This window comes from Corythoichthys intestinalis, chromosome 22 (genome assembly GCF_030265065.1).
Source record: "Corythoichthys intestinalis isolate RoL2023-P3 chromosome 22, ASM3026506v1, whole genome shotgun sequence".
Classification (NCBI taxonomy): domain Eukaryota; kingdom Metazoa; phylum Chordata; class Actinopteri; order Syngnathiformes; family Syngnathidae; genus Corythoichthys; species Corythoichthys intestinalis.
Genome location: NC_080416.1, coordinates 1,358,041 through 1,384,451, shown reverse-complemented (window position 1 = coordinate 1,384,451; position 26,411 = coordinate 1,358,041). Strand labels below are relative to the sequence as shown.

The 26,411-nt window shown below is 42.1% G+C and overlaps 1 protein-coding gene across 2 annotated transcripts in view; it reads left to right on the top strand.

Moving 5' to 3' along the window:
- Nucleotides 1-26,411, top strand: part of gabbr2 (gamma-aminobutyric acid (GABA) B receptor, 2) — a 280,917-nt gene that overhangs the window by 14,128 nt on the left and 240,378 nt on the right. The window contains exon 3 of one of the 2 annotated variants that reach the window (XM_057828393.1): nt 1,346-1,425. Coding sequence is in view for 1 of the 2 variants with exons in the window: in XM_057828392.1 (XP_057684375.1) it covers nt 23,566-23,877 (312 nt within the window). In the remaining variant the exon portion in view is untranslated. Of the gene's footprint in view, nt 1-1,345; nt 1,426-23,034; nt 23,878-26,411 lie in introns of those variants that run through there. The other variant, XM_057828392.1, reaches the window with a different exon arrangement.

Genomic DNA, 26,411 nt, shown 5'->3' with positions numbered 1-26,411 from the left:
TACATTCAACATACAGTACTGTATTTGTTTATTATGACAATAAATCCTCAAGATGGCATTTACATTATTAACATTCTTTCTGTGAGAGGGATCCACGGATAGAAAGACTTGTGACTTTGTATATTGTGACTAAATGTTGCCATCTAGTGTATTTGTTGAGCTTTCAGTAAATGATACTGTAGCCATGCCCAAATGCGTGATAGGAAGTGGAACCATGACTTTGCGTAGTGCTACCAATTGATATATCTTCTCTGCATTGGGAAATAACATAAGGGGTTAAGAAAAAGATCAATTGCTACCTTGCTTCCCATGATATTTCTAATCGAAGGGAGAGGGATTGTAAGGCTTTAGCCAATTAAAAAAAGGCTCCAAAGGCTGCCAAAATTTACTCATTTTACGCTGCCTTATATCTCTCTACATAGGTAAAACAGCGCCATTACAGATTGCGTGAGTGGGTCGTGCAGCACATGCATTAATTGCGTTAAATATTTTAACGTGATACATTTTCTAAAAAAATTAATTACCGCCGTTATCGGGATAAATCTGATAACCCTACCTTAAGCCTAAACTAGAGACTCTGGATGAGTGTAATATATTATGTCTGTAACGTTAAATACAATTAGAAAACAATTAAAAAATATATCAGCCATGCCTTTTTTTAATATACATATATTTTTGCCCATTCCGATACTTTGAAAATGACGTGATCGGACATCCCGATCGATCGGGACATCTCTAGTGTTAAGAAAAAGATCAATTCCTTTCATTCTTCCCCACGTTGCTTCCCACAATACTTATGGTATTTGTGGGTGAGATGTTGAAGCTTTTGCCAATTAAAAGCACGGCCCAAATGAATGCTTGTGTCTACACCACTCATTTGACGCTGCCTCTTAGCTCTGTTTATAAGTAAAACGGCGCCATTGTAGGCTGTTTGCGGCAATGCGTGAGTGGGTCGTGCTGCACATGCGTTAATTGCGTTAAATATTTTAACGTGATTAATTAAAAAATTTATTACTGCCCGTTAACGCGATAAATTTGACAGCCGTAGTTTACATATATAAATGTTCAGATATTAAGATTTGAATGAGGCAAAGTAACAGGCTTTTTCTCTCAAATATATTGTTATACTCATTTGTTTCGGATGTACTGTAATTATTTTCTGTATAAAAATTAATTTGGTGTTCAAAAAGTCTTTTTTTCAAACTTGAGTCTTGAAAAAGAGGGGGTCGTCTTATAATCAGAGCCATCTTATATTCGGGCCTATACGGTAATGATCTTGATTTTCTTCTAGTTTGTCTATTAATGCATTTTGTTTGTCTGTTTTTTTCCTTGCATCAATATATAGCATATGGATATGTTGCCTCCATTCTCCGCTGACTCTGCCATCGCCGTGGGAACCAAAGCCACACGCGCACAGACAAGCAGGTACAATTGTTTTTCTTCCCTTTTCTTGATACACCAGCAAGATTTGAGGAAAGACACAAAATCCATGAAGTAGAGGCAGAGTGAGTGAGTGGCAGGTGGACTGCATGACCCCCGAGACTCCTAATGAAGAGAAAGCGTGTGTGTGTGCGCGTGTGCGAGATCGATACAGCCACAACAACTGATCTAATGGCTAGCGAGAGGGGGAGGAATGGGGACCACACACACACACACACCCTTATGCCATCGCAGATGCTCCTTCAAGCTCATTATTTCTCGTGACTAGGGAGTTGTGTTCCAGAATTTGCATTTTTGCATGTCTTTGCCACCTGCAAGTTGCAGGTCATGCTGGTTCATGCCGATTCCCCGCCAAGCAATTACGTCCACGTACTCGTCCAGTTTTGCAAAATTGACACGCAAATCTTGAAAGTCCAGTTTTTGGAAACTCTGTGGAGTTTCGCAGCGTCCAGGCCTACTGTGTGTGAGATGAACAGCAAGCCGTTTATGTGGACCAATCAGACTCAGAGACTAGAAATAGCAAATTGGTTTGACACTAGAACTACCAAGGGTGGATCAGTTGATACAAATCCCTTTTGTATCCAGAGAAGGGTCATCTGACCTTAATCGGCATATCTTTTGTGAGCATTGAGGTCCTCATTATTCATTCCCATTCACACTCGCAATACCACAGGGTTGGATTGCTCCAATTAATATCTTGAGTGTTTGCAGGGCAGGGCTGCCTTGGCTTTGTAAGACAATGGACGGCTCAGGCAGGCAATCGGGCGGACAACCTTTTTGTTTTAATGTTTGGTAACTGCTCAGTATGGTTGTCTAATGTGATTGAATTCTGTACGAATTGACAAAATTGGGAACATATCAGAGCACTTTTTTGGCTGTGGATTTGTTGCAAAAAGAACAGCTGTCTCAATCTCTCTGAATATTTAGTTGCACTGTTTCTTGTGTGTATGGCGCAGAGGTTGCGCTAGACTTTTTCGTTGTCCGTCATTTTGACTGACAGGGTCATAAAAATCCGGTCATAATCTATTTTTACCCGTCACTTAAATTTTTAAAATGATGATAATGACATTGTGGTGACCCTTTGTTTGGCATAATTCACCTTCCGTACTTGTGTGTCCATTTGGCCGAGCGCGTTCCCGGCTACGACACAGTCACGTGACAGAGACACTTAAGAGCTGCGCGCGTTCCAGCTTGAATAGAAAGTTCACAGAGAGCAGCAGAGCTACAGCGGCTGGACACAGCAATTCGAGCTAACAAGACTCTTAACATTGCATACCGCTTCAACATATTCAATAGTATTTAGTTTTCATTCATTTTAAATTAATATTCTGTCTGAACAAGCTTAACAGAGAATCCACATCGTGCCATCACACATCAAGCTGATGAATAAGTCACTTTTTCTCCGCAGTGACAAAAACAGCTGACTGTGGCCCCAGTAGGTAGGCTACATATGGAACAATGAAATTAACAGTTCACCTGCTGTGGCCTGAACGGAGTCTTACACCTTCCTCCTGGTGCGCATGGACTTGAATTGCGTGCCCGCTTGTGCAGTCCCTGTTTTTTTCACCTCTTTTATCAACACCATCGTCATTTTGGGGCTTTTTGAAGAAACTTTGGACACTCAGTTGCCTTGACATTTTTCAGAGTAAGGCCAACGACGTCATGCATCAAGAGAGACAATAGCTAATTAATATGCTCACTCGCCACCCTGTGGTCTGGGGTGTGAATTGCAACCTGTCAAAATGACAGATGGACTTCAGTTTTTTCAGTCACCGTTTTAAAAAATCGGTCAACGACGGAAAATATTCGGTTAACGCGACCCCTGGTATGGTGCTATAATTGTCATATTGCTGATGATGGATGGCTGATAATGCACAACACAAATCATTATTTGCACAAACAAAGCTTTTTATTCAATAAAGAAGCATGTGAAAAAGACAAGAAAAAAAGCTGTATACATGGGTTGTTGTAATAAAAAAAACAAAATATTTTTATGTGGTGACAAATGACACTTTACCTCGGTGGTGTCTAAACTATTCCACATAGGGCCGCAGTGGGTGCTGGATTTCATTCCTACACAACAAGACGACAACAAGACATCTTTTCACCAATCTTGTGTCTCACAAGTGTAATCAGTTGATTGCAGTCTGGTGCTGCTTGTTTTAGCACAAACTTCATTGGTTAAACAGTCTGTGCTCGAGTGGTAGGAACAAAAACCAGGACCCACAGCGGCCCTTGAGGACAGGTTTGGACACCCATGATTTACCCTTTTCCTGGGGCTAGGTATTGGAGGTTGTTGCTAAAGAAATTTTTCCTTCTGCACCTTCTTTGCGCCCACATGAGACTGAGCGAATTCCTTTGCAAGACCCACCGAGAAGTCTACCCATCTCTCTTGCTTTCAGGTGCATGCCTGATAAAACGTGTTTGCAGGGCAGTGCTGCCTTGGCTTTGTCGGACAGTGGACCGCTCAGGCAGGCCATCGGGCGGACAACCTTTTTACAGTATGTTTTACTGTTTGGTAACTGCTCAGTATGGTTGTCTAATGTGATGGAATTGTCTACAATTTGACAAAATTGGGAAGATATCAAAGCACTTTCTTTTGCTGGGGATTTGTTGCTGAGGACTGTCGACATTACGACATTGAAAAAGAACAGCTGTCTCAATCTCTCAATATTTATTTGCATTTTTTCTTGTATGTATGGAGCTATAATTGTCATATTGCTGATGATGGATGGCTGGTGCGCAACACAAGTCATGTTTTGCACAAACAAAGCTTGTTATTCAACAAAGAAACACGTGAAATGACAACAAAAAAACTTTCTACAAGGGTTGGTGTAATAAACCATTTTTATGTGGTGACGTATGACACACTAGCTGTTGGTGGTTGTTGCCGAAGCAATTTTTTCTTCCGTGCCTTCTTTGCGCCCACATGAGACCGAGCGAATTCCTTTGCAAGACGCACCGAGAAGTCTACCCGTCTCTCTTGCCTTCCGGTGCATGCCTGATAAAACGTGTTTGCAGGGCAGGGCCGCCTTGGCTTTGTCGGACAGTGGACTGCTCAGGCAGGCAATCGGGCGGACAACCTTTTTACAGTATGTTTAAGTGTTTGGTAACTGCTCAGTATGATTGTCTAGGGTTAGGGTTAGGTGATCGATTTGTACACGATTTGACAAAATTGGGAAGATATCAGACCACTTTTTTTGCGAGGGATTTGTTGCACAGGACTATCTGACATTACAGCATTGAGAAAGAACAGCTGTCTCAATCTCTCTGAATATTTAGTTGCAGTGTTTCTTGCAAGGGATGGTGTAGTAAAAAAACAAACATTTATACATGATTACGTGGAAATATAACCCTATGTCAGGTTAGGGTCAGGGACATTCAAGGAGCCGGACGGTTGTAGTTCATTGTGAACTTGTTTTCCTCACTTGCTTTCCAGATTTGCACGCTTGCTCTCGTGACATCTTTTGGCATTTGAAGACGAGTGCCACCTGTTTGCGGCGACCATTATGCCAAGCATGTTGCGATGCTTTGGGTAATGCATCCAAAGGCCGCCCATCAAATATGAATGAAGCGCCGCACGTCCTCATCTATCTTTCATGGCTTTCATTTGTTAGCGGGTGTGCAGCGGGGTGCACGTGGCTTTGACTTAAATATTTTCGGATGTTACTGCCGTGTTCAGTGTCTATTATATTTGTTATAAATATATTCAAGGGGAAAAACAAACAGGTCTTTCGTTCCGGCTGGAACCTGTCGACGTGTTTGCGTGAATGACAAGTACAACAATTTATGTCATTGAATACAGGGTGGCTTAAAATGCGATTTTAGTTATGTGCGCATTTACATCCGTCATATGTATGCCATGGTGTACCAAGTTAATCCTCTTCTTTCTTGGCAGCGCGCTAACACTAAATTATTCAAAACTGGCATAACGACAACCTAAAAAAACCTCCGAGGCTCTGCATAAAATATAAGCGTGAGAGATCTTAAGAGCATTGGATTTGCCAACGTGGATTGAAATAGAAAAAGCGGCATTAGAAATTGAAAAAAATGGGCTTGAGTCATTGTTTGTGCTGCTACATTTCCGTTAATATATCGTCGCTGTCGGGCTTGCGTTTTCAAATCGTTACTTTTTAGGAAATTCAAAATCCCCATTGAATTGGCAAACGAAAAGATGATCTGACTGAAGATGGACATGAATTTGTCTTATCAAATGGATCTTAATTGTACAAAAAATGACATTCAAACTTTCATTCCAGAATTCGAGAACATTCCATCAAATTTGAAATATTTGACAAAATACCAAATCCTGCTCTTTTGGAGTGTTTTCCGTGCCTAGGCTAGAGGCGTAACCCAAATATCCGCGCAAGTCGGAATTAATCCTTTAACAGAGACTTAATAATATATTGACGGGCGCGGGGGCGATTAGTAGGGGGCCTGCAGTGTTGGCGAGGCCATCAAAGCTGACCGAGTGGAATCAGAGAGCTTTTTTCGTTGAAAAATATTGTGAATAAATGCTTAAATCCCTGAATTCTTTATAGATATGGATGTAAAACAGTCTCGATTCTTGGTTAAAGGCAAAAAAAAAAAAAAACCCCGTGCAGTTAGCATTTATTTTACGTAAATATGTCGAAATACAATGCTAGTTTGTTAATAAATGTAGCTAGTGGCCGCATTATGTAAACAGAGCTTTTCTGGTGAAAATTCTTGTGAATAAATGCTCAAATCACCGAATTCTTTATAGATATGGATGTAAAACAGTCTCAATTCTTGGCTAAAAGCAAAAAAAATAAATAAAAATGCATTTAGCATTTATTTTACGTAAATATCGCGAAGTACAATGCTAGTCTGTTAGTAAATGTAGCTAGTGGCCGCCTTATGTAAACAGAGCTTTTCTGGTGAAAATTCTTGTGAATAAATGCTTAAATCCCCGAATTCTTTATAGATATGGATGTAAAACAGTCTCGATTCTTGGTTAAAAGCAGAAAAAACTGCAGTTAGCATTTATTTTTATGTAAATATGTCGAACTACAATGCTAGTCTGTTAGTAAATGTAGCTAGTGGCCGCGATATGTAAACAGAGCTTTTCTGGTGAAAATTCTTTTGAATAATTGCTTAAATCCCAGAATTTTTTATCGATATGGACGTAAAACAGTCTCGATTCTTGCTTAAAAGCAAAGCAGTTAGCATCATTCACAATGTTTCAAAATGCATTTATGGTTCGAAAAATGTAATATTTACATGGAATCCTCAAACAAATCACTCCTGAGACAATCCTTACTGTTTGTATGCGGTACAGCTTTCGTACTTTTTCATCAGAAATCCGGCGTTAGATCGCTGCGTGCGTGTTAGTGAATAGCCCCCCTCGATGTTGGCGGCCCCCTACTTGAATGCGAGGTGCAGTGATTGACCGAAGTACTTGAAGTACCCCAAAATATACTAAAAAGTCCAAAAGTATTGTATTTTGTTTCATGATGGTGGCAGCATTGGGTCTGGCTGGACTGTTGCCTTGTATGACAGAAGCAGACTCCGACGTCTGACATAAAGAATAAAGGATAGCTGCTCCCACATAAGGCTGTAAGTTGTTTCAGCTTATATACATTGGAATGAAAACGTATCCGAACCTTTTGGAATTTCTTACATTTCTGCATAAAATCACCATTAAATGTAATCCGTTCTTTGTCAAAATCACACAGATGAAAAAACAGTTTGCTTTAACTAAAACCACCCAAACATTTATAGGTTTTCATATTTTAATGAGGATAGTATGCAAACAATGACAGAAGGGGGAAAAATAAGTGAACCCTCTGCCTGAGGAGACTTAAAGAGCAATTGAAGCCAATTTTTACCAAACATTTTAAGGCAGGTGTGTGCCCAATCACGGATGAGTAGTTTAAAGCTGCCCTGCCCACTATAAAACACACACCTGGTAAGAATTATCTTGATGAGAAGCATTGTCTGATGTGCATCATGGCTCGGTCAAAGAGCTGTCTGAAGACCTGCGATCAAGGATTGTTGATTTGTATCAAGCTGGGAAAGGATACAAAACCATCTCTAAAAGTCTGGATGATCATCAAGCCACAGAGAAGTCTTCAAATGGAGAGACTTTGGCAATGTTGCTTCTCTCCCAAGGAGTGGCCGTCCACCAAAGATGACGCCAACAATTCAGCGCAGAATACTCAGAGAGGTAAAAAAAAAGATCCCTAGAGTGTCTGCTAAAGACTTACAGAAATCACTGGCACAGTCCAATCTCTTACACATCAACTATATAGCCAAGAATTGCATTCATGGGAGGACTCCACGGAAGAAGCCACTGCTGTCTAAAAAAACATTGTTGCTTGTTTAATGTTTGCAAAAAGACACTTGGACACGCCGCAGAGGTTTTGGCAGAATATTTTGTGGACTGATGAAACCAAAGTTGAATTGTTTGGGAGTCACACACAACGTCATTTGTGAAGGAAAAATGGAACAACTCACAAACGTCAACACCTCATCTGCAACGGGAAGCATGGTGGAGGGAGCATCATGATTTGGGGCTGTTTTGCTGCCTCAGGGCCTGGACAACTTGTAATCATTAATGGAAAAAATGATTTCAAAAGTTTATCAGGATGTTTTGCAGGAAAACCTGAGCCCATCTGCCAGACAGTTGAAGCTAAAAAGAGCATGGATGCTGCAACAAGACAATGATCCAAAAGTCAAAAGTAAATCCACTTCAGAATGGTTTCAGATGAACAAAATACACGTTTTGAAGTGGCAGAGTCAAAGTCCATATTTGAACCCCATTGAGATGCTGTGGCACCTAAAGACAGCGATTCATCCCGGGAATCTGACTGAACTACAGCAATTTTGTTGAGAAGAATGGGCGAAGATTAGTCCTGATCGATGTGCCAAACTGGTCTGCAGGTACAAGAAGCGTCTGGTTGAAGTTATTGCTGCCAAAGGGGGAGCCACAAATGATTAAATGTGAACGTTCACTTACTTATTTTTCCCCCTTTCTGTCATTGTTTGCATACTATCCTCATCAAAATATGAAAACCTATAAAGGTTTGGGTGTGTTTAGTTACAGCAAACACTGTTTTTTCATCTGTGTGATTTTGACAAAGATCACATCACATTTGATGGTGATTTTATGCAGAAATGTGAGAAATTCCAAAAGCTTCAGATCCTTTTTCGTACAACTTTAATGAGACATTTAATAATTTAACAACATTTAACAAATGCTTGGCACTTTTAGTCGTCCATACGACAGAAAAATGAAATTATTGTTTTCTATTGTGTGTGGTCTATTTCATTAATCTCGGCACTTTTAAGCACAGCTAATTTATTTGAATTGCACAATTTAAAACAAGGTAAAAGTGCTTCTTCACTTTACATGAAATTCAGCAAGACACAATTTTAGTTCTCCATACACTTTGTGTCTTTTTGTGCCAATTTGCCATGTTTAGGGCGGAGCCTTCCCAGCAGCTTGCAGGAAGTGCGAGGCTCCGAGGGGTACTAGCATCATCTCCGTCTTGGAGACAGCTAGTCTATTATTGATGCCGTTGCGTGCAGGCACTCAATGATGTTTGTCTTGTCTGTATCACTTCTTAGTGTGCACTGTAAACGTGTGTGTGTGTGTGTGTGAGAGGGTGGGTGAACAAGTGTGAGGGAGTGATGAGTACGTGTGAGAGTGAGTGTCTGTTGATGTTAGTAAGTGAGCATAAAAGTGTGAAACAAGTGTGAGAGTGACAGTGTCAGAATGTGATAGTGTAAGACATAGTCGGGGTGAGTTGTTGAGCGGGTGATTGTTTTTGTTTCCATCTATTGTGGCTAATTAGAGTGACAGTCTTTGTTAACAGTTTGGGGCTACCGTGCAATAGCGTGACCGCCGCTGACGTCCTCGGGCTGCCAGCCTCTAATTATCCGGCCGCCGATCTGCCACGTGAACGCAGACACGTTGACGTACTGTCACTTCACGAGCGCTCTTATCTAAACCCGAGGTGACGCCGGTGACGACTCCAGCGAAAGATGGGCAAGGAAACATTTTTAAAGTGCCGCTCAGTACGATACGCGGAGAACGCATCAGGTGGTATTAACCGCCAACACGCAATGATGAGGCGGAGTTTGCGCTTTCTTCCTTGAGTTCTCCTTGATTTTTTTCCCCCTTCTTTATTCCTTTTTTGTTTTTGCATCGTTTTTAATCATTACTTTTTTATGCCTCTTTTCGTTCTCTTCCTTTTTACTATTCATTTTCTGGTAACATACCTTTCTCTCCTCTCGTGTTGTTTTTAGCAGTCCTTTTAATTTTTGTTTTAGTCTTTTGGACGAAAATACATATGAACTCATTTGCTCCCAAAAATGTATAAATATGTTCCATTTTCAATTGTTTCAGTGTCACAAAGACGTATTTATACGTCTTTTACGTTTGTTTTTTTTTTCAAAAGAGACATCTCTGGGTTCTGATTCAATTTAGCTCCAAAGCACAAAGCTGAAAATCCATTTTAAAGCAACAAAACTGGCCACTGGAGGGCAGTAGCGCATTTGGTAAGACCCGCATTTGGCCGGGCTGTCGCGATTCCCGTCGCTCTGGGTCGTTGGAACCGCGCCAGTGCGGGTTTGGCTGGCGTGATTCCGGTAACCTGGCTAAGAGGTCAGATTCCTTCAACGTACAATATGAAAATGTCACGCATTGTGAACATGTGTCGTCGTCGTTTCGTCAGACGAAAACTGTATTTTTATCTTGTTATGTCATAGTCTCCCGAGCCACATTTTTAGCACATCATCGCCATTGCTGATGAAAACAACACCGCGTCCCTCCATATTTTTTTTGCCATCCTTCTTGAGTCCTTTTTTCTCATCTTTCCTGCATCCTTTTCTTTCCACTCAAAAAATCCTTCATTTAATCTTTTCCTATGTTCCTTTTCTTTGTCCTCATTATTGTTTTTGTCCTTCACCTCAAGCTACTTCTATTCCTTTTGTCCTTCCCTTCTCTTCTTTGGCTTATCTTCCATTTTTATCTGGTGCAGTTCTGGCACATCACGTCCAACAATGGCCCGAGCGGTCGCAACAATACGGTGAGAATGCGTTTCGGTTCAATCCCGTTTTATTTGACCCACGGGCACGTCGGAAGCGTTCACTGTAAGAGCCATTATGTAAGACGCCGGCCGCCTTTTTTCTCTTCTGGTAATCAAAATGGTATCCTCCCACTACCGCTGCGCAGCTCCTTTGAAGTCACCGGCCTGTTTGATTGGACGCGCTCTTGATTTAATTTGCGTTTGGGAATAAGAGGCCGCGCTGATAACCCCTGACCAGGACAAATGTAGCATGGTAGCGTAGCAGCGTAGCGTGCGTACCCCTCCACCCCCTTTTGATATGATCTTCCGGAGGATGTCCTTCAGCACGACTTTCCCGCGCGGGCACGATGGCGGCGTTTAATGGTACAGAACAAATGTTTGTCGCCGCTTTACCTGAATCGTAAACGCGCCCATCCCTCCCTAACGTCTTTCTCACGGTTGCCCTTCAGTTTCTTTTTCCTTTGGAGGACATTTACGGAACATACTTTTTTTACCAGGTGGCGAATCAAGTTACAAAAAACTAGTGATGCACGATAATACATTTTTCAACCGATATCGATAACCGATAATTTCCTGCCCCATCCACCCGATAATCGATAATGTCACTCCGATGATTCTATTCAAATATGTGTGTAAATTTTTTAAGTATACAAAGATCAAATGTTACTGTGCAAAAATGTAATTTAGTGCTATGTTTTTTCCACATCAAATGTGAACAAGTAGTAAATTCAAACAACTAAACAATGGCAATGACGTTGTGTAATGGTAAGCTTTTGGCAACAATTACTTAGAGAGTAAACACCCAAGTTGCACAAAAATGCCTTTAAAAGAAGGCCATTCCTAACATATATCACATTACTACACTGCAAAAACACCTCCTTAAAACTAGCAGAATTGGACAAAACTGTTGATTGCGCACATTTGAGGGCTAAATCAAGTATATAATTATCGGATTGCATTATCGGTTGAATTTCGTTTTATCTGGAATATCTGTTTGACGTCATAATTGCCATTATCGGCAGATAATTATCGGTGACCGATATTATTGTGCATCTCTTAAAAAAAAAAACCCTTATTCAAAATCTGACGATACAAGACTATATTAAAGTCGACTGCAGTCGAACGCGATTGTCGCTTGGTATACGGTTGTATTATTTTTCAGACTAAGCATAGACTTCATCATAATTGACATTACACCAGACATGTCCAAAGTCCGGCCCTGGGGCCAAATGCGGCCCGTGGTCAAATTTCACCCGGCCCCCAGCCTCTGTCATAAAATCAATCACGTCTGACAGAGACTTAATAAATTGGTCAGCAGTACTGCTACCAGCATATGAAGTAGCTTACACACTAAATGCTGCTCCTCATTGACCCACTAAAAGGCAGCAGCACTCTAAGCAACATTATCCCGTGTGACCCTTTACTCTCAATTTTCTAAAATGGCGACAGTCAACAAAAATGACCAATGACTGTGACGACCGACGCTTCAATGATAGGTGGAAATTTCTTCACTAAAATACGCAACTGTGTCTGCCTCATTTGCAAAGAGACAGTCGCTGTTTTTAAAGAGTTCAATGTGAGGCGATATTACCAAACAAGACACGCTGACATGTACAACAAGATTACAGGGAAAATACGTAGCGAGAAATTGAAGCAACTTGAAGCAAATTTAATTTTACAGCAGCAGCATTTCGCAAGAGCCCGAGAGTCGAAAGAGAACGCCACAAAGGCTAGTTGCAAGATTGTTGAAATTATTAATTAAAAAAATAATAAACACACAGAATGGCTTATTAAAATTTGCTTAAATATATATTGTTCTATGTAAAGGACGTCAGCCAAGGTCGGCCCCCCACATTTTTATCACACCAAATCTGGCCCCCTTTGCAAAAAGTTTGGACACCCTTGGGTTACACGTTTTAGTTTTGAAACTAGCCAAAAGCCCAAGTAGGTTTTTGGGTCGTGTTCTACATTATGCCATTTATTGGAGAAGAATGGTTATGAGGACATCCCTAAAAAAAACTCGGAACTTGTCGTCGGGCGGTTTCGATAAGTCAGCTATTCCTAATGGAACTGTGTAAAAAAAAAAAAAAAAAATGGCGGTCTGGCGAGCCATATTTCACATGTTCACGAGTAGGATGCGGCAGCTGATGAAATATTGGAGCGCTTCGTCGGCGGTTTGTTTCAAAGAATGAGCGAGGGGAAAGCCTGATGGGTCATTAATCAGCATGCTGTCACTTTCTTGGGGATTCACTGAGTGAGGTGTTTTTTCCCCCCTCCAGTTTGATTGCAGCGTTTTGGCTTCCTGTCAGGGTATTTGGATAACATTCACTAGGGATACTGCATCCAATCACTGTCGATACGCTATAATGACCATTCAAGATGGTATGTTTAACATAAATTAAAACCAGCTATGCTCGTATCGCAGATATGAATAACTCCGATGGAGATTTGTGCAAATTAACATAGGATTGTTACGGTGTAATGCAAACAATTAAGTGGTGCATTCACCCAGGCTTTTATTTTGTTCCGTCACCACATTTCCGGAATGGATTACACCCAACGGTACTAGCTAGGTACCAGTTGACAGTTAAAAATATCACTAGTTCACATACAGTGGGGCAAATAAGTATGTAGTCAACTCCTAATTGTACAAGCTCTCCCACTTGAAAATATTAGAGAGGCCTGTAATTGTCAACATGGGTAAACCTCAACCATATGAGAGAGAATGTGGAGAAAACCCCCCCCCAGAAAATAACATTGTTTGATTTTTAAAGAATTTATTTCCAAATTAGAGTGGAAAATAAGTATTTGGTCACCTACAAACAAGCAAGATTTCTGGCTGTCAAAGAGGTCTAACTACTTCTAACGAGGTCTAATGAGGCTCCACTTGTTACCTGTATTAATGGCACCTGTTTTAACTCATTATCGTTATAAAAGACACCTGTCCACAACCTCAGTCAGTCACACACCAAACTCCACTGTGGCCAAGACCAAAGAGCTGTCGAAGGACACCAGAGACAAAATTGTTGACCTGCACCAGGCTGGGAAGACTGAATCTGCAATAGGTAAAATGCTTGGTGTAAAGAAATCAACTGTGGGAGCAATTATTAGAAAATGGAAAACATACAAGACCACTGATAATCTCCCTCGATCTGGGGTTCCTTGCAAGATCTCACCCCGTGGCGTCAAAATGATAACAAGAACGGTGAGCAAAAATCCCAGAACCACACGGAGGGACCTAGTGAATGACATACAGAAAGCTGACCAAATATTTTCACCATGATTTGCAAATAAATTCTTTAAATATCATCTGATTTTCTGTTTTTTCTTCCACATTCTGTCTCTCATGGTTGAGGTTTAACCATGTTGACAATTACAGGCCTCTCTAATATACAATTAGGGGTTGACTAAATACTTATTTGCCCCACTGTATACAGTCCCTGACAAAAGTCTTGTCGCTTATCCATTTTGTAGAAACAATTGCTAATAACCTGACTTTTAATTATTCAATTGCTTCCAGAAATGGCTCATACGAAAGCTAAGACCCCAAATGAGGGCTGTCAAACGATTAAAATTTTTAACCACAGCTTAAAAATTAAGTAATCGTAATTAATCGCAATTCAAACCATCTTTAAAATGTGCCATATTTTTCTGTAATTTTTTGTTGGAATGGGAAGATAAGACACAAAACGGATATATAATTCAACATACGATACATAAGTACTTATATACATAAGAGGAAAAATGTAGCAACTCCAATGTAGCCCGAAGTAAGAGTAGCATTTCTTCTTCACTCAAGCAAAAGTATGGTGTAATAAAACTGCCCCTCGAACTACATTTTTCTCCAAAAGCGACTCAAGAAAATGTAACTGCGTAATTGTAACACGCTACGAGCAAGCACAATTAGCGCTAATACGTTAAGGACAGCCGGTGTCTCGTACGAATGATTCATGACTCCAAAATATGAGACGGACGTTTGCACCCGTGGAAGTTATTGTCCCCCTTTGACATTTATGAGTCACGGTTTTCATCCCTGTGGCATCTAATCAACGTTCAAGGATTTGGTACGAGCCATTTTGTCTTCTGAGCATGTTAAGAGACTTGCTTGTCTGCCTGTTTTTAGCATAAGTGCTACGCTAATAAAACGTTAAAGCCGCGCCGCGGTGTTTAACGACTCGGATCTGATTAATGGATGAGCGACAGAAGGAACGAGAAAGGATGTTAGCCCGGCCAACCGGAAGATGTCATGACCGACGGCGCCAATGTTAACTCATTGGTTGCCATAGACGGCGATGGCTGTGTTATCCATTTGAATAACAGGTCAAAAAAGCAATGCAATACTGTTTGTAGAGTAAAATAAAAGTGGAAGTAGTCATAACATTAGTCATTGGTATTGTTGGCTCATAGACTTCATAAATTATTGACGGGGCGCGGGGCCAATAAATAGGGGGCCTGCATTGATGGCGAGGCCGTCAAAGCTGACCGAGTGGAATCGCTGACAAAGAGCTTTTTTCGTTGAAAATTCTTGTGAATAAATGCTTAATGCCTGAATTCTTTATAGATATGGACGTAAAACGGTCTCGATTCTTAATTAAAAGCAAAAAAAAAAAAAAAACGTGCAGTTAGCATTTATTTTACGTAAATATTTGAAAGTACAATGCTAGTCTGTTAGTAAATGTAGCTAGTGGCCGCCTTATGTAAACAGAGCTTTTCCGTTGAAAATCCCTGCGAATAAATGCTTGAATCCCCGAATTCTTTATAGATATAGAGGTAAAACAGTCTTGATTCATGGTTAAAAGCAAAAAAAAATCCCATGCAGTTAGCATTTATTTTACCTAACAATGTCGAAGCACAATGCTAGTCTGTTAGTGAATGTAGCTAGCGGCCGCCTTATGTAAACAGAGCTTTTCCGGTGAAAATTCTTGTGAATAAATGCTTAAATCCCCGAATTCTTTATAGACATGGAGGTAAAACGGTCTCAATTCTTGGTTAAAAGCAAAAAACCCATGCAGTTAGCATTTATGTTACCCAAATATGTGAAAGTACAATGTTAGTCTGCTAGTCAATGTAGATTGTGGCCGCTTGATGTAAACAGAACTTTTCCGGTGAAAATTCTTGTGTGTAAATGCTTAAATCCCCGAATTGTTTATAGATACGGAGGTAAAACAGTCGATTCTTGGTTAAAAGCTAAAAAAAAAAAAAAAAAAAAAAAAAACGTGCAGTTAGCATTTATTTTACGTAAACATTGCGAAGTGCAATGCTAGTCTGATAGTAAATGTAGCTAGTGGCCGCCTTATGTAAACAGAGCTTTTCCGGGGAAAATTCTTGTGAATAAATGCTTAAATCCCAGAATTCTTTATGGATATGGAGGTAAAACAGTCTCAATTCTTGGTTAAAAGCAAAAAACCCCATACAGTTAGCATTTATTTTATGTAAATATGTGGAAGCACAATGCTAGTCTGTTAGTGAATGTAGCTAGCGGCCGCCGTATGTCAAGAGCTTTTCCGGTGAAAATTCTTGTGTGTAAATGCTTAAATCCCCAAATTCTTTATAGATATGGAGGTAAAACAGTCGATTCTTGGTTAAACGCAAAAAAAAAAAAAAAAAAAAAATGTGCAGTTAACATTTATTTTTCGTAAATATTGCGAAGTACAATGCTAGTCTGTTAGTAAATGTAGCTAGTGGCCGCCTTATGTAAAATCTGCTTTTCCGGTGAAAATTCTTGTGAATAAATACTTAAATCCCCGAGTTCTTTATAGACATGGAGGTAAAACTGTCTCGATTCTTGGTTAAAAGCAAAAAACCCCGCGCAGTTAGCATTTATTTTACGTAAATATGTCGAAGTACAATGCTAGTCTGTTAGTAAATGTAGCTAGCGGCCGCCTGATGTAAACAGAGCTTTTCCGGTGAAAATTCTTGTGAATAACCGCTTAAATCCCTGAATTCTATATAGATATGGATGTAAAACAGTCTTGATTCTTGATTAAAAGCAAAAAAACGTGCAGTTAGCATTCATTTTACGTAAATATGTCGAAGTACACTTCTAGTCTGTTAGTGAATGTAGCTAGCGGCCGCCTGATCTAAACAGAGCTTTTCCGGTGAAAATTCGTGTGAATAAATGCTTAAATACCCGAATTCTTTATAGATATGGGTGTAAAACAGACTTGATTCTTGGCTAAAAGCAAAAAAAAAAAAAGTGCAATTCGCGTTTATTTTACGTAAATGTTGCGCGACCTTTGATGCCAATGCAGTAGCGGCTAATTTCTCCCATTGATTCTTTTCACGTTTCGAAATGCATGCAAGGTACGAAAAATATCATAATTACCTTGAATCCTGGAACAAATCACTCCTGAGACAATCCTTCCTGTTTGTATGCGGTAAAGCTTTCGTACTTTTTCAATAGAAATCCGCCATTAGATCGTTGATTGATGTGGGCGGCCCCCTACTTGAATGCGAGGCGCAGTGCATGACCCGTCAATACCATTATGAAGTCTATGTGTTGGCTCTTTATTTCCACTCTCATATTTAGGCTATCAAAAACATCCATCTCCAGAGAGAAAGTATTTCAAACGCTCTTGTTGTACAGTAAAGCCAGCGTAAAGGTGAACGTATCAGTCATTCTGCATGACTAAACCGCTCTACTGGCCAGGTTGAGAAAGAGTTTTAAAAAAACAAAAAGTAGCAATATTAAGTTAAAAGACAAATATAACTAGAAAAATGTTGCTCAGAAGGAAACTAATATAAGACAATTTGAATCTTTTCAGCTAGCAAAAACGGTGCTTACTTGTTAGCAATACTCCACCGAGCGAGTTTGCAGGAAATAGTGGCGTTGATGTTTGCGTCGATGGTTCCCGCTCGCTGCTCGCAGGTGGGATACTTCACAGCTCGGATCAACAATCTCTTCAACATCGTTTTTAGCAATAAGCACCACTTTAGTGGAGCTCCTCTCTGCTGCTACGGCATTAGCTGCTGGAGTGTGTATACGTGTGGCGCGAGAAGGGACAATACACATCGGAGGCAGAATAATTGTTAAATACATTACTTTCAATGACCGTTTGAACGAAGGTAACATCATTTGAATCATATTTTGGGTCAAACATATTAAGAAATTTAATAAATCGTATCAGATTGCAGTCAACTTCATGGGTTTTTTATGTCGTATCTTTAATTTCAGTGAATCATTGCATCGAGAGCGAATCATAATGGGTCTTGATTGCGGTTTCATGGCATTGCATCATCGGCGAACGTAACTGATGTGATTTGGTTTTCATCATCATCTTGAGTGTGACAATCCTTACCTTCCTTTTTATTGAATCACATCGTAACGTAATTTGACTCATATCATAATTGGAATATATTGTATCATAACACATCTTAATTTGAGTCAATTATACTTGGACTGAGTCCAAGCAAATCGCTCGAGTCATACAATCTTATTTCAAGTCAAACGTGCCGTATCATCAAAGTGTCACCGTTCATATATTGCAATTCGGGTCAATCTTATGCTAGAATTTAGGTGAATAGTATCATATCGTATGAGATCATATCATAATCTGAGTGAATGCTATCATACCATCATTTGGAATCAACCCTATAGTTATCATGCTATGTATATATTTTACTTCCCACCTCTGGAAGTGAGTAATACAAGTTGTAAATCATATTGTAATCAGAGAGAATCATATACAGTTGTACGTCTACTTACAAATGTCTCTACATGCAGATTTTTGAGGTTAAGACATGCCTCAACTGAAAAATAGTGTTTCTTGTTGGGAAAGACATTTCAGGATACAAAAGGCAAAAATACAGTACTTATAGCTGCTCTGCCATTGGCTATTGTCTAGCATTCCTGGCATCCAATTGGCTAAGAGGGACCTCTACTGGATGGGTACAGTGTATGTGTGTATCCCAGTGTCCTTTACATTCGGCCCTCGTGTTCCTACAGCTTTACATGAGTGTATTAACTTTTATTCTTGACTCAAATGTCCTCAAATGACGTGATATGACCAGGACACGCCCCGCAAATCTCCCCAAATGACCTGATATGACCAGGACAAGTCCCCCAAATGTCCCCAAATTACCTGATATGACAAGGACACGCCCCCCAAATGACCTGATCTGACCAGTACACGCCCCCCAAATGTCCCCAGATGACCTGATATGACCAGAACACACCCCCAAATGTGCCGAAATGACCTGATATGACCAGGACATGCCCCGCAAATGTCCCCAAATGACCTGATATGACTGGGACACGCCCCCCCCAATGTCCCCAAATGACCTGATATGACCGGGACACGCCCCCCCAATGTCCCCAAATGACCTGATATGACCGGGACATGCCCCCCAAATGTCCACAAATGACCTGATATGACCGGGACACGCCCCCCCCCATGTCCCCAAATGACCAGATATGACCAGAACACGCCCCCAAATATGCCCAACTGACCTGATATGACCAGGACACGGCCCGCAATTGTCCCCAAATGACCTGAAAGGACCAGGACACATCCCCCAAATGACCTGATATGACAAGGACCCCCCCCAAATGACCCGTCTGACCAGTACATGCCCCCCAAATGTCCCTAAATGACCTGATATGACCAGGACACGCCCCTCAAATGTCCCCAAATGACCTGATATGACCGGGACAGGCACCCCAAATGTCCCCAAATGACCTGATATGACCTGACATTGTCCCCAAACCAGTCTCCACACAGCAAAGTTCCAGAGTAATTTCTCCAGAAATTAGTTTCTAGTTCTTGTTTTTTTTTTTTTTTTTTTACATTATGCACAACTCAGATTTTATGTGTATTGTGCAATAATCTAATTGTAACATGTATCTGTCACGTTTTGATGTATTTTTATACATTATAAAAGATATCAGAATTTTGGGGGGCTTGGAACAGATTCGGACATTTACATGAAAAACGTGTCTCTACTTTCAGAATTTTCAAGTTAAGAAACTACTTCCAGAACCAATTAATTTCATAAGTAGCGGTACCACTGTATTATAATTCAAGTTTATCCAACTGTTACCTATTGAACTTTTATTTTGCTTTAACCCTATGGTGTAATGTATTGAATCATATAATGGATGGAAATCATCTTGGTTGGATTGATTTATACTGTGTTGTAATACAAATGAATGTATCATGCTGCATCCATTCACAATATACAGTACAGACTGAAGATGAGTGCATGGTACAGTGTAGGTATGTCAGTACACAAACGAACAGCCAATAGAGTTAAGTATCAATGAGCACATTGCAGTCTTTCCATTGCGACGGCTGCGACTTGCTGTCAAAGCGGATGGGTTAAAAAGCTTTGGTCACATGACCCGCACCACCCTCTCGCAACTCTCTCTCCTCTTCCCACGCCTCTTTAACAATCCCATGAATTATAGCGCAATGGTATTGTATTTTTTATCGGCGCGCAGGCGGGGGCTGCGGGGGAACTTAATCCTCTCGCGGAGACTCGCGAATAGAAAAAGCCGACCTGCAGGAAGTGCGGCTAATGGACGCTCTCCACGTTCCTCTGCTCCCGTGCTGGGGTTCGAGGCCAGTTTTGAGTGGGTCCAAATGGGAGGGCTTTGCTGCCCACGGTCTCCCTTTGGATGCAGTTGGGCTTTTTACCAGCATGTCAAAATCAACGCATGTAGAATAAAGACAAACTAATTTGTGTAAAAAAGTAAAATCCATTAAAACAAACAATTAAGAGGCTGTACTTCCATTACTGCTGAAAAAGCATGGAACACGACTACCGTGAACAGCCTTCTTGTTCTGGCCTCCCCTCCATCTCTCATCCAGTCAGTCACACGGTGCGTTGAGGGACATCCTAGAAAACTCAAGACTCAACACATCAACATTGCAACTGAAGGAATCTGACCTTTTAGCCAGATTGCCGGAATCACGCCAGGCAAACTGCCGGACCTGCGCTGGCGCAGCACCAACGACCTGGGCCAGCGAGTTCGTGACAACCCGGCCAAAAGGCCAAACCCCGCACATTCACCTTAGTCTTAACCCCTTGTACTGATTACATTTTGAAAGAGGGATACAGACTTCGAAACACAAGTTGACAATTTATTCAGGTCTACAGCGATCAAACGGCAAGGCAAACAGCAAATAGGTCCCTGACAGAGAGGCAATTCTGCATCCTGGGTCAGCAAAACTAGGAGCACATTTGAATGTCCCTAAGAAGCGACTGTTGTTAGCTAAACGTACAGTCTTTTTGAAGTCTGCGGTACAGTGGGCAGGATGAAGAGTGTACCTGGGTGTTGTGTAGGATAATTCTTCTGTTGCAGTTTTGGGTGGTCAAAATTGTGTGACACCGTTCGTTGCTGGGTCATGGTTTCTGAAGTGGGAAGTTCAACCTGCCTTGACGTCTTAGAGGCGCCAAGCTTTCAAATAGGGCTGCTGCTATCGATTATTTTAATAGTCGATTAATCGATGAATTAATCGGATAAGGAACATGAAAAATTAAAATACCCGAGCTGAGCCTCAAATGTTATAAAAACTTAAAATAAGAATTTATGTACAACAAAAGAACAATTGGCTAATTTACACAGCAAAAGTCTGCTAGCTTAAATGCTATACAACGCTAACTAAATATACCTGTAAACTAAATTACGAATGCATTACAAAACATTAGCTCAAACAAAAACTTAACTTATGTTGGTCTTAACGGGGACCAGCTGGATTCAGCCATGTGAAATGAGGCACACAAGAGGGCAGTGTAGCCACCCAAATCAATAAAACTCAATGCAAACACTTTCAAAATAAACCATTACAACCCCACTTTAAGTAAACGAATACTCGAGGCACCAAATTTAATTTGAATCTTTTTTTTCCCAATTGATTACTCGAGTTAATTGATTAATCGTTGCAGCACTACTATCAAAGTTAGAGTTGTTTTTGTTATCGGGTGTTTTGGTAGTACGGGACGTCCCGCCATTTGTTCTGGACTTTCCTGAAGAGCTGATTGCGGGATTTGGTGTTGCAGACGTGTGCTTGTAGATGTCTTGCCTATCACCTGGTAGTCGGCGTAGTCCGGTAGTTTTTTAAAACCTTTCCTGTTCAGCTGTTTGACACGGAGAATGGAAGTCTAAGTGTCCGGTTGGTCTGAACAGTTTTAATTTTTCACATTGAGAATGTGACATATTCCCATCGTGATCATTCAACATACCTTGTTTATTACGACAAAGCAGCGAACAGGATGGGGTTATGGGGGAACAGAAGAAACACGAAAAAAGAAACAAAAACAAATACATTGAAAGCCTACGCTAACTATGAATATGTTGGTACTATCGCCAGCTAGATGTATTTCAGGTTGAAACTATGTGGGGGGGGCTGTTGACCAGGGAAAGAAGCAGAGGGGGGTCGGGGAGTCTACAACAGATTGGGAAGGTTGGAGAGTGTACACAAATCAGCCCTGTGATCTAGAAACCAGTAATCGTGTGAATCCCTTGTGAGTGTAAGCCCGTCGGCAACAGACCCTATGCTGCCCCATTGCCAATCCCCGCCCTGGGGCCTCCCACCTGAGCGCGCCCAATCACAACCAGTCGCACGCGACCCCCACCAAACACGCAACAGCCAGGCAGACGAACGGAGACTAAGCGTGGGCGCCGCCCCAGGGCCACGGCGCCCACCCAGGCAGCCCGGGGAGGTAGGGCGGGCAGGCACTGGGGCAGCCAACGCAGCCCATCCCTCCTCCCGCAGCCCAGCAAAGGAGCCATTGTCACCCCCACTGGGATCCAGGGTGGTTCCCCCGCATCCCCTTAAACTGGCCTTCAGGGATGGGAACAGGAGATGCACCACCAAGCCCAGGTCCACCCGGCTCATGAGCCACAGCCTTAGCCCCCCAACTGGCATGGTGCGCTACAGGACCCCCAACGGCCCACCCAGGGCAGGGCAGGGTCCCCCGCCGGAGCAGGCGACACCTAGCCGATAAACCGGCGTTCAGCCAGCGACCCGGGACGGAACGCAGGGCGGATACCCAGGCAGAAAAGAGAGGGCGAGGCGGAATCAGGAGAACGCCAAAAGGTTCAGATACTTTTTCATACCATGGTACAGTCATTTTTCTCTGCTTTCTCATTTGGCCCCTGAGTCCTGACATCTCACTGCACTCAATCTCCTGTTGGATTTAAAATGTTCTTAAATGTTGCAGTCTTTTTTTTTTTTGGAGGGGAATTTCACGTTTCTACATTACATAGCGCCATAACCCCCCGATGAGCTCACTCAAAAATTACAGCGTGATTAATTCACTGTTCTGTCGTAATTCACCAGAGGATATATGATTTTCCAGTCGGTGTTACGTTTTACAGCCTTGTTGTGTTTGGCGGTGGGACACGTGCAGCGTGCTTCATAAAAGCCCAGTTAAATCCCTCTCGGCTGTCATGAATTTGCCCTGCAAAAAGCCTTTATGCCATGTGCATTCTCTCTCTCTCTCTCGCTCGCTCTCTTTCTCTCTCCCCTCCTCCGCATCCTCCCTCTCTCCTCCTCCACATCCACGACTGCTCCCTCTTGCGCGCGCCGTCACCATCACCACCACCAGCAGCAGCAGCGGCGGCGGCATCAAGCGGCACTTGTCTGACGCACCATCCGAAGATGAGCGTCCCTCCTGCGGGCTGACTCCCTCGACATCCAGCCCTTCCTCTTCCTCCTGATCTTTGCCCGTTTTCAGGCTTCATTCGTGGCTTTCCCCCCCCCTCCTCTTTCATACGGCGAGGATTGCGCACGCTTGGTTGGGATTTTACTTGGAAGCTGAGAGAGCATCCGCCTCCCCCCTCTTCCTCTTGTTTTTTTTTTTTTTTTTTTTGGGAGGGGGTGTATGTGGTGTCCGTAATTCCTCTGCACTCTGCGCTTTTTTCTTGGGAATATTCTGCAGCGTTTTTTTCTTCTCTCCCCACTGCGGGGGCTGCTGCGGATTTTTTGGCGCCCTCTTCACTGGGGGCGGGAGGGGGGGAGAGGGGGGGTGACTGAAGCCATCCAGGAGTAGCGGCACCCGGATCGGAAGCGGCGATGCCCACCCTGTGACTTTCGGGATTACCCCCTAACCCGCCCCTCACCTGAGCATGGCCCCGGCCCGGAGGGAGCGCGGCGGGCGCGCCTCGCCGCTCCTCCTGGCGGCGGCGGCGTGCTGCTTGCTGGCGGGCACCGCGCCGGCCAAGGTGTGCAACGACCGCACGAAGCGCGGCCAGGACAACAGCTGGTTCGCGCGCGACGGCGAGAATTTGCCCATCATGGTGCTCATGCCCATGAACGAGTCGGCGCTGATGAGCAGCATCAGCCAGGGCATCGAGCCCGCCGTGCAGCTGGCCATCCAGCACATGCGGGAGTCCCGGAAGTACTCCTTCTCGCTCATCACCGAAATCTACGACACTGAGGTGAGCGTGCGTGTGTTTTCAACCCTACCCGTGCTGACTGTTTCTAACGGTTGCACCTGTTTTGGTGATTTATCCTGTCCCAATAACATTTGTCAAATGATGCCTTAGTGCAGGGGTGTCAGTCATTTTGATTCACGGGCCAGACTTATGGCAATTAGATCTCATCTGCGCATTATTGCGCGATACTACATTATTTTTGTGATATGTCGACTAGCGGTGCAACGGTTCAGTTAGCCCACGGTTCGGTTTGAACCTCGGTTTTGGGATCACGGTTTCGGTTCAGTTTCGGTTTGCGTTTTGCTTTTTTTTTTTTTTTTTTTTATATATAAAAAAACTGCCTTTATGACTGTGAAAATGCCTCTTAGCTCTTTGGCTAGTGTAGTGACTAACTACTGAAATTCACACACAGTAGTAAAAAAGTTATTTGGCAAAGTAACTGGTGTTACCTTTCATGTTTTTTCCCCCTATTTTTTCAAAACAAAACAAAAACAGAGTTTGGAGGTCATTTAATGTTGTGAATCAACTGTTAAAGTAGATAAAATTGCTCCCGTTTTTTCATTAGTTCCCTTCTGTCTACTTTCGACATGTGAAAATTTTGAAACTGTTTCATCCTTTAAAGATACTCAAGTCAAGATTTTGCCGATTTAGGAGTATTTTAGATAAAAAGTTACTTAGGTTTGCTAGGAAGGTTCACTACAACAGAGCCTTTCTGAGAAGTTTACTGCTCTAAAATGGCGACTTTTTACTAACGCTACAGAGTCTGTCATTTCGTATGTAGTTCTATATGCATGAGATATCTAGGTGTAGATTGTAGGCTGTCGGCTACAGTCAGGAAATATTGGAACGACCTAGCCTAGCATCACGTTTGCTACAGCATCACAACAAACACTCTTCCCTCTCCGTGTCTCTGACTTTTCTGGCGTCATTCAACCAACGTATTAACGCACATTGTCTCGTTACCGAAAAGGGTGACAAAATCCGAGAGGGCGTTTCTCTACTTCTATTACACAGGTGCTTGACAGCGATCGGACATTTACTTGCGGGGCAGGAATTTCTCCGCAGCGGTGCTTCACGTCACACGCAGGCACACAGAGCTCGACCAATTCATTCCACAAGCATTCGGAATAAATTAATTGCAAAACCGAAAAGGTGCGGTTTATAAAGGCGTATTGAACCGTACAGGGCGAACAGTTCGGCTTTGAACCGCAAACCGTTGCACTGCTAATGTCGACTGACAACTAGTTGAGACACCTCTTTTATATCTTGAGGGCGTCTGTATCGCTTTCACCGTCACTAATTCAATTTGAGGAGGGTGGCATGAACCCTGCCACACACAAAAAAAACCTACAAATGCCTCCTGCTTTACGGCATACGTCACTTCCCCTTTCCCCATTTATTATAAAGACGAAAGTCGATGCTAATGCTATTGCGCGAATTCTGCAAAGATGGCAGAGCAACAGAGGAAAAAAAAGTTTTGTCTTAGGAGGGAAAAAAAGACAGGCTACCAGCATAAGGGGATAGTCAAGAATTAACATTGGCCAGGCTTTCACTCGCTGTCGTGACCCCACCCCCAACCAAACTCGTCAGCACTGACAAGTTTGTTTGGGGGTGAGGGGTTAGCCACACAGTTGCTACTGTATATGCTGTTGTTTAGGCACAAGTGGATTCATTACCTTATTACTTTTCATCCTTCACACAGCCACTAGAAAAGGAAATGTTGTTTACCCTAATTTTCGGACTATAAGCCGCTACTTTTTTTCCCTCATTTTGAATCCTGCGGCTTATAGTCCAGCGTGGCTTATTTGATGATTTATTTGGGTTAATAGGTAAATTTTTTTTGACAGCGGCATCATAAGACTGTCATAGAACGTCATAATTATGACATGACACTATCATGGGCATTACTGAATGCTTATGACAGATGTCAATATGTGTCATGTGGCATATTATGTCACTAACTCCATTTATGTCCAGCTCAGATCTTTTACGTCCATTCAAAAGTGAGATAATTTGCTGGATGACACTAACCGACATCTATTATAAGCATTCAATAATGCTTATGACAGTGTCATGTAATCATTATGACAGTATTATGGCACCACTATCCAAGAAAATGTTACCAAATACAATAGCTAGCAATTAATGAAACAACTGGAACAGTAACTGAAGAAATAATTAGCACAGAACATGAATTTTGATTGTTATTTACATCTGTAGTGCCGCAATGCATGCTAGGAGGAATGTTGGGTGACAACCGTGTTGACAGCAGGTGGCAGCAGAGGTTGACTGTCTCCCTCAAGGGAGCAGTGATGGCCAAATGAAGATTTTTGAAACAATAAGGCTTTGCAGCCAATTGGTTCAAAGCTTCATGGTGGTTCATTTGGTTTCATGACAGTCTTATAATGCCTTTGTCAAATGAAGTGTTACCAGTTAATATCTTTTGGTGTAAATATCCCATAATACAGTGAGGACACCTGCGGCTTATAGTCCAGTGCGGCTTATCTATGACCAAATGCCGTTTTCGTGTCAAATTT